This window comes from Cibotium barometz, chromosome 8 (assembly GCF_041138505.1).
Source record: "Cibotium barometz isolate CiBa-2024 chromosome 8, ASM4113850v1, whole genome shotgun sequence".
Lineage (NCBI taxonomy): Eukaryota > Viridiplantae > Streptophyta > Polypodiopsida > Cyatheales > Cibotiaceae > Cibotium > Cibotium barometz.
The window spans coordinates 16,949,737-16,958,594 of NC_141053.1; the positions used below are offsets into that span (position 1 = coordinate 16,949,737).

Sequence of the window (8,858 nt, forward strand, 5' to 3'; positions counted from 1 at the left end):
GGAGTGTTGAGATATCAAGCTCGTCTAGTGAGGCAGTGGCCACTGATGACCCGCCTGGGGGATAGGCCCCACACTTACACCACTGGCATGGTTGGTGAGATCATGGGAGATATGCGGCCAGTGGGATGACAGGCTGTGTGACAGCCATTCTAGAGACTGTCACTATGGACCAATGATTATATGTTATAGTAGAAGAGTACTTTCCCTTATAGTATATACTCTTATCTCTTTATGTTAATGGTTGTAAAAAAGAGAAGAAGAATGAAGAAAATTCAACCATTTATCTCTCTCTTGTGTGTATGTTTGCTTGGAAGGAACTCAAGCTCTGCCTCTCCCTCGCATTCTCTTTATAGAAAGAGAGAACAAGAGTGCTTCTACTTGATATATTCATTGCAATTGAGAATGTTGAACCAATGCATGGACAAGGATAGTGTTTCAAAAATCAATTTCCTTCAACGTATGAAAATGGACTCTTCCAATGCAACACTTTTGTGAAATACAAACACTTTCCTAGAATCTCCACCATACTTGGAGGGTTAGAATTTTATAAAATTACACTTTTTTGGAACCAAATCGTGCAAGGATTGTGCATACATATTATTGTAGTAGAATTCACGACTTGCACACCAAAAATCTCTTTTCATGCTGAAAAATGCTATAAATTTTTTTTGATGAGAGCTGCAAATGCATCACATGCATGTGTTATAAATTTGCATACATAGAAGCTACAACAGTGCAGCCCATGACCAAAGAATAGCTCCAATGTATGAAGATCCTAATGTTTGAATCATTTTTCTAATAATGTAGGTTATTCACAAAGTTATTGAAACGCATAACGTCTGATAGTGTGACTCAAACCAAGATTCAATCTTTTCATTTTGTCATTGATGGGATGCTTAAAATAGATAGAAGAGATCTGTTTTGATGTAGGAAGGACCCCCACAATTTAGACAAATTTGACATTCAAGCCCCATACCTCCCAAACTGGAGGTACCAGGTTCAAATCTACCCCTGGTTTGCTGTACTTGAACCTTCACATTTCTTACACTGCATGACCAACAACAAAAGCTACTCCCATAACCGCAAGTTCGTTGCAATGCACATTCATTTTGCATAGTGTGATATCAGCCTTAGTAAAACATCATGGCCAACCAAATTATTTTGCAAAGATCTCGCTGACAATGTTGCTTCATTCTGTGTAATGTGTAATGGGTCCCAATAGACCTTATACTGAAATGCATACTTCAGTGGACTACCTAGGCTACAGTATCATGAGGAATATCCCACTTTTGTGGTGTTTTGCTCCTCAAAACACCAAGAAGGGATATGTATTTCTAACTTGTAACACTCAAGAATAAACAAAGATTAGGTGCTAAGTAGTTTGAAACTTGCTTGACATTCAACCAGGTACATCTCTACAACAACTCCATCCTGATGCCCCACCCCTATAACCAAACCATTGTAGATGGTGGCTGACCACGAAATTTGATGATTCCCCTCAAGGCCAAGTCATTAGGGAGGACGGAATGAGGCCACTACAGGCGTGCAGAGATCTCTCCTCCCATGCCTCCAATGCTGGCTCTTCAACATAGTCTTCAAGCCAGTTATTTATCCGGTCCGCCCTCCTTGCTTGGATATGGGTAGTAGAGGAGGTAGAGGGACACAGCTGAGTTTGCATTCTAGTGTGAAGAAGGCAATGGCTGTATGTTGATAGTTTGGTAGAGTATCTCACATGCATGATGCAATGTGTTTTTGATGATGGCACTATGTATGCTTTTGGCCGCAGCTGTTGCATAGATGGTTTGGCGGAGTTTCTCACATGCATGTCAGCACATGTGTGATTGTGCTTTGCATGCTTTCTGTAGGATTTGATGCTTTACCAAAGTTTATCTCACATGCTCGGCACAACTTGTGTGATCGCGCTATGCATGGTTTCTAGCCACTGCACGAGGGAATGAAGGGCATTCATCATATGAGGTTTGTGGTAGCAGAGGCCTTGGGTTTGGCAGCCTTTATCACATGCATGTTACAGCTTTTGTAGATGGTCCTATAAATGCTCACTTTGATGGGCCTAACCTTTTTTTTGGTGGGTAAGAGGGGTGGAGACCTTCATGCAGATGGCCTTTTGCTGCACCATGCTGTGCATTCAAAGCAAGGAGCTCTCCAACTCATTTACTGACCCTGAAATATTGAATTGGATTGGCATTGATAACTAAATCTCCCTATTTTGCAATACAGATATCACCCTTGGTATGCTGTCACTATCTTTACGTACAACACTTAATATGAATCTGGTATGTTAAGCGGTAAGGCCAGATTCCACACAAAGGCCTTACCGCTGTCTGCAAGGGAGTTACCCTTCTCCTTAAGCTCCACACTAACCTCATGTAGCACGTAGATACATATGTTCTCCTTGTGGCTATTTCTGATCCACAACAAATGAGTGTACTTCCGGATTATTCTCCATCCAACTCTGGCCAGGGTTGCTCCATGCACCTGCCTGCTTCTTGTTATCCACCTCAGCTGCACACTCCAGCAGCCCAGCTTCCACAAAAATGTTTGCCATCATAACATACACAGTAGCCTGCATCGGTTGAAGATTTGATGCATGATCAAAAGCCTGTTTTGCCAGCTCTAAATTGCTGTGTGTATGACATGCACCCAGCAAGGACAACCAAATGGTCAAATCAGCCTGCATTGGCATTCTGCCCAAGAGGTTATTTATCCTCTTGAAGTCGCCTGCACGCCCAAGGAGTTCTACCATGATGCCATAATGCTTCAAGTTTCGAGTTAATCCATGATCCCTCCTCATAGACTCAAAGTACTCGAGACCTTCAAGAACAAGGCCTGTATGACTGCAAGCTGAGAGAACAGAAGTGAACATTACTTCATCCAGCTTAATACCTGCCAATTTCAATTTCTCAAACACATGCATGCATGCTACAGAATTCCCTTCTCCTGCATGACCAGCAAAGCATGCAGTCCATGCCACAAGATCAGGCTCAGCAAGAGCATCAAATAACAACTGTGCATCTTTGGTGCTTGCACAACTCCCATAAGCATGAATTAGAGTAGCTACAATGGAGGGCATTTGACCATACCCAGCAGATACAATGTAGAAGTGAAGCTGTTTACATACCTCCAAGCCTCCTGTTTCACTGCAGGCATGCAGGATGCAAATAAGTGTAGCATCATTCAAAGTGACCCCCTGCTTTTGCATGTCTTGGTACAACCGTAGAGCCTTCTCTCCTTGGCCATGTTCAACAAATACAGACAGTATTGCATTCCATGTCACAATGTCACGATGAGACAATGCACGAAACACATCCTCTGCTTCCACAACAGCGCCACACTTCCCATACATACTAAGAAGGGCAGTACCAACAAGGGTGTCTAATGCATAGCCCATCCTGCCTGCGTCTGCATGGAGTGCCTGCCCGATTTCCAGACACATCAGTTTGGTTGATCTCTCCTGCACAACAAGAGATTCTTCCTTCTCTGCAAGACTGCCACATGCCTGAAGGGCACAAGCAAGTGTGAGCTGGTCCGGAATGATGCCTTCCTCTAGCATCTGTTTGTACACCTGTAAAGCCTTCTCTCCTTGACCATGCTCAGTATATGCTGAAAGCATTGCATTCCATGACACAGTGTCACGTTGCAACAATGCACTGATCACATACTCTGCTTTGCCAATGGCACCACACTTCCCATACATACTCAAAAGTGTGGTATTAAGAAAGACATTTGATGCAAACACCTTCTTGCGGGCATCAGCATATAATGCCTGCCCAATTTCTAGTGGTGCTACCTTGGTTGCTCGTCCCTCCACAACAAGGGCTTCTCCTCTCTCAGCAAAGGTGCCACATGCCCGAACAGCAGAGATGAGCATACAAAGGTCTGGATTCATGCCTTCATCTAGGATCTGTCTGTAAAACTGTAAAGCTTTCTCTCCTTGGCCCTGCTCAATATATGCTGAGAGCATCACATTGCATGACACAACATCGTGTTGAGATAATGCACAGAAGGCATCCTCCGCTTCCACGATCGCACCACACTTGACATACATACTCACAAGGGTGTTGCCAACAAAGCCATTGGCTGCAAAGCCTTTCCTATTGGCATCGGCATGCAATGCCTTTCCAATTTCTAGAGAGACCACCTTGATTGCTTGTCCTTCCACAGCAAGAGCTTCTTCCTTCCCTGCAAGAATGCCACATGCTTGAAGGGCAGACATGAGGGTCATCTGGTGTGAACCTGTTCCTTCCTTTTGCATATGTACGTACAACTGTAGAGCCTTTGCTCCTTCACCCTGTTCAATATATACTGAGAGAATAGCATTCCATGCAACCATGTCACGTTCAGACAGTAAATGAAATGTACATTCTGCTTCAAGAATTGCTCCACACTTGCCATACATACTCAAAAGGGCAGTACCAACAAAAACATCGGCCGCAAAGTCAACTGTCCGGGCATCAGCATTTAATGCTTGTCCGATTTCTAAACACATCACGTTGGTCGGTTGTCCTTGCACAGCAAGAGCTTCTTGGTTCTCTGTAAAGATGCCGCATGCCTGAAGGGCAAACACAAGAGTGTGCTTATCTGGACACACACCTTCATCTTGCATTTGTCTATAAAAAAGCAAAGCCTTTTGTCCTTGGCCCTGCTCCAGATATGCTGAGAGCATTGCATTCCATGATACTACATCGCGTCGATATAGTCTAACAAAGACATGTTCTGCTTCTGAAATGGCCCCACACTTGCCATACATAGTGACCAGGGTATTGTTGACAAAGACATCTGAGATACAACTTTTCTTGCAAGCCTCGGCATGTAATTTCTTGCCTTGTTCTAGGTCCACCACACTACCACAAGCTTTGAAGAGGCTGGCAAAGGCAAAGTTGTCTGGTGCGATACCGTCAGCTTGCATACATTGATGCATTTCAAGCGCTTCTCGCCCACGGCCACAGTCCACATAAGCAGAGATTATGGCTGTCCAGGAAAAAACAGAACGGTGCGACAATCTCAAAAATATATGGGAAGCATTTTCAATGTCACCACACTTCGCCAGCGTCACTACCAAGTAGTTACCCACCAAGCCAGTCAGCGGGACACTGTGTCGGGCGAGATGGTCATGGATTCGCTTGGCTCGAGGGAGGGCCTTGCTCTTGTTGCAAGCCTTAAGGAGGGATGTGTAGGTGCTGGGGGAGGGCGGTGCGAGCATGTGAGAGAGGACATCCAGGGCCCGATCCAGATGTCCTTTTTCACACAGGGCTTGAATGAGAAGCTCATCATGGCATGAATCCCCAACTTCAATGCAGGAAGGAGTAGGAGAAGAGGGGGAGCCATCCCCTCCTTGGTGCTGCTGCTGTGGGGGGCAAATATCATGGCGATGATGGTCACCACCACCACCGGTGAGTGGCTGAGAATCATCCAGCCACGGGGGGTTGTGCCGGTTGTTGTTTTTGGGTACCCAGAGGGCCTCCTTGGAGGCCTTGATGTTGTCCAACCACTGTGGAGGGCTTGTGAAGAGATCCTCCTGTTGAGGGCTTCTTCTTCTTTTTTGCTGGGGTTGTGTCGCAGCTTCTGCCAGCGCTGATGCGCGTCGTTGTTGTGGACGACTCGCCATCACTCCTCCTACCGCCTCCCCCCGTATCTTTGCTGCTAAATTGGTGATCTGAAACTGCCCCCTGCATGTCCATGTCTGTGAGCTCTTCCTCCATGCTGCTTCCAGCTGAAACAGTGTCGTCTACTACATAGGCCTTCACGGCTTTCACACAGACAGCCCGCCACTTCCCGCTTTCAGCCCGGACGGCCAGGCATGTTCACACCCATTTGCCAACTGCACTGTGGGGACAAATTGTTCATCCCCACATTGTTCAGTCTGCGGGACAGTCCTCGTGAATCAGGAGGGATCTATGGTTGGAAAGAGGCATCGCGATCAGGAATCCGACGGTCTAGATTGGGTAAGATCGCGACGCCTCTTTTCAGCCTTAGATCCCTCCTGATTCATAATATGTCGTCCCATTGGGGGACAATCATTAAGGGATCCAGGAGACCCATATTTTAAGGAATGAAGTTTACTGCATTATTATTTTAGCTATAAAATCAGCATTTAGTGTCCATACTTGTATTGGAAACAGATTGATTTAATGAGTTATCCTTCTCTATCTCGATGGAGCAGTTTCACGAAGCTGCCACATGTCATCTTAGTGATTTAGAGTTACCATCTTGTAGCATCTTTTCCACTATTTTAAGTTGATCAACAATGACATGAATTAAGATTTGTCAATAATTAAGGGCTAATTCAATATAGGATTGGCAGTGTTAGTTTGTGTTTGTGGTCCTCCCAAGTTTAAATCCCCATAGGCTCCTCGGACATTTGCGACCATAATTGTATTGTCTTTAAGTGGGAGACCAAGCTGCCTTTGGGTGGGCACTCAAGTTTTTGCTACGTACGGGGGGGGAGGGGAAATCAATATAGAATTCGTGATAATTAAGATTTGGGATCTTTTATTTTTGTGGTTCAAAGCTTTGGCTAAGAACCTAAGTAATGGTACCATTTAGGGTATAAGTTTTATGGTTTAAGGTTTGATAACAATATTTTAAAGCAATTAGGGTTTTGATGGGAATTATGGCTTGTATTTCTTGATAGGTTTTTGAACCCAGGAAGGGTTTTGAATTGTTTGATTCAGTTCTAAAATCAAGGTCCGAAAGGATTTCACTAATTCTATGTCCCACCTTGCAAAAAAGGGGTTTTCAACGCCTTTAAAAATAACTGGCAGAAGCACCTCATGCCATGTAGTCTCTACCCCATGGGACTTTCAAGGCTTGTAACTTTAGATCTGGGACCTCGAATGGAGATGTGGGTAAGAAGCATTGTTGTAGAGATTTCTTACATCCAACACCATGCTCACTACACATATCCTCTAAATCTCTCTAAATTCAGTAGGTTGTAGGGTTCTCACATCCAACACCATGCTCACTACCCATATCCCCTAAAGCTGTCTAAATTTAGTAGGAAGATGATCCTTATTCAAACTTTCAAATGACCCCCTTAATCTTGATGGAGACATCAAATTGTTGAGAAGCTATGAAAAGGAGAAGATAATTCTTTTGCAAGATTTAACCAATTATCAACTTTGATCTATTGCTAGAACTTGCTACATTTAGAAAGATCATATTCAATGTTTAATTGAAGGCCAAAGGCTTTGAAGAGCCACACACCATGCAAGGGGACATGCAACTGGACAATAACTCATGATAGGCATGGAAGAGGGCAATCTAACTTGATGAAAAGAAACAGCTCAAAGTGTGATCATTAGAGATACTTTGCCTTATGATGAACCTCTATGAATGAGTGTACACGTATCACATTCTTATGGAAAGAATATGGAAATCAAGGAAGAGATTTGTCGATGGAAATGACGATTAACATTAAGATTTGACACTTCTGACATCATTTAATTGAGCTTTTAATAATGGATTAACTGTTTGAATCGTACATATGTACACAAAATGCATTTTAAAGGAAATGATAATAACCATGGAGATCTAACACTTTTCATGTCATTTAATTGGTGTTTTAAAGGATCAACCCTTTGAATCGTACATATGTACACAAAATGTGTGCATCTCCATGTTTCATACATTGTAAATCTAACTACTCTTTCCAACATGCTAACATTTCCCTAATCCCTTAGGGAAATAACATCAAATGATAGTGTTTTCTAATGTAACAACTGTAGAGTTGTTTTCTAATGTAAATCCAACTATTCTTTCCAACATGCTAACATTTCCCTAATCCCTTAGGGAAATAACATCAAATGATAGTGTTTTCTAATTAACAATTGTAGAGTTATTCTTGTGGGTTCTTGTGGACATCCATCAAATAACATACTTTAAGGGTATGGTTCTAGCCTACTCTCATTATGGACTTCCTTTACCAACCAAAGAAATTTTCTCCACTCCATCATTTCGGTTTTCCCCTACTAGTTGTAACAATGGTGAGCCATCAACATGAGAAGTGGTCATGTACATATTAGCCTATATGCTTGTATAAGTTTAGGCATGGGCATAGTTTAATAAGTGTCAAAGGAGGGCCAAGTATATAAGATAATTATTGGGCTAATCATTTCACTAACACATCTCTTGGAGAGCTCACTTAAGCTTCCATGGAACCTTGGATGTGTAGAATAGATGTTCTTCTATCTTCTGCCCATTTAAGTTCTAATGGGATCCCCTTTCTTGCATTGGTATCAGAGCACAAGCTTTGATCCTCTTTCTTACTCAAAAAAATTCAAAAAAATAAATTTATGAGTATGCCTATTTTTCGGAAATTTTTCTTGATGTTTTTCTCCTCCAAACCCTGGATCTTCCAACCGAATTTGTGCCTTGTGAGCCTTGTCAGTGTTCTTAAGTGAGCATTAGCAGGTTTTTTAGGCATGATAATCACCATCTACACCAAGGCAAGTAAAAAGCCAAGCAGGCAACAAAACTCAATTATTGTTTGGTGGCAAAAATCAATAGGGCAACAAACTATTGGCGGTAAAAATCAACAAGGCAAAGAACTATTGGTGACAAAAATCAATAGGGAGAAGTCTTCATGGGGTCTCCTAGGTTGTTTATGGCGGTGTAGGAAGTTTCCATAGGCTTGTGCTAGCCAATGGTGAGTGTTTGAAGCCTTTAGAAGCATTCTGGCACATGTCTTGATGTTTTCTCTTGTTCCTTGCAAACCCTAGCCTTGGAGAAGAAAACTAGGAAGCATTTGAATGTTTACCCATGAGATATTACAGAGATTTACCTTTTTCTTACAAAGATTTACCTTTTTCTTGTTGGAAATAGCAAATAAGCATCCATCA

At 42.8% G+C, this 8,858-nt stretch overlaps 1 protein-coding gene across 1 annotated transcript; it reads right to left on the bottom strand.

Annotated features, from left to right (window-relative positions):
• Positions 1 to 1,175: 1,175 nt before the first annotated feature.
• On the bottom strand, positions 1,176 to 5,906 carry LOC147635975 (putative pentatricopeptide repeat-containing protein At3g01580). Its single transcript, XM_086801402.1, has 2 exons — positions 5,093 to 5,906; positions 1,176 to 4,989 (listed from the first exon to the last, which is right to left on the bottom strand). The coding sequence occupies exon 2, from the start codon at positions 4,937 to 4,939 to the stop codon at positions 2,420 to 2,422; it is 2,520 nt and encodes an 839-aa protein (XP_086657528.1). The 5' UTR covers positions 4,940 to 4,989; positions 5,093 to 5,906; the 3' UTR covers positions 1,176 to 2,419.
• Between the last annotated feature and the right edge of the window lie 2,952 nt (positions 5,907 to 8,858).

Coding starts and splice junctions, on each gene's coding strand:
- LOC147635975 (XM_086801402.1), bottom strand. CDS start 4,939: ATGCATCAATGTATGCAAGCTGACGGTATCGCACCAGACAACTTTGCC.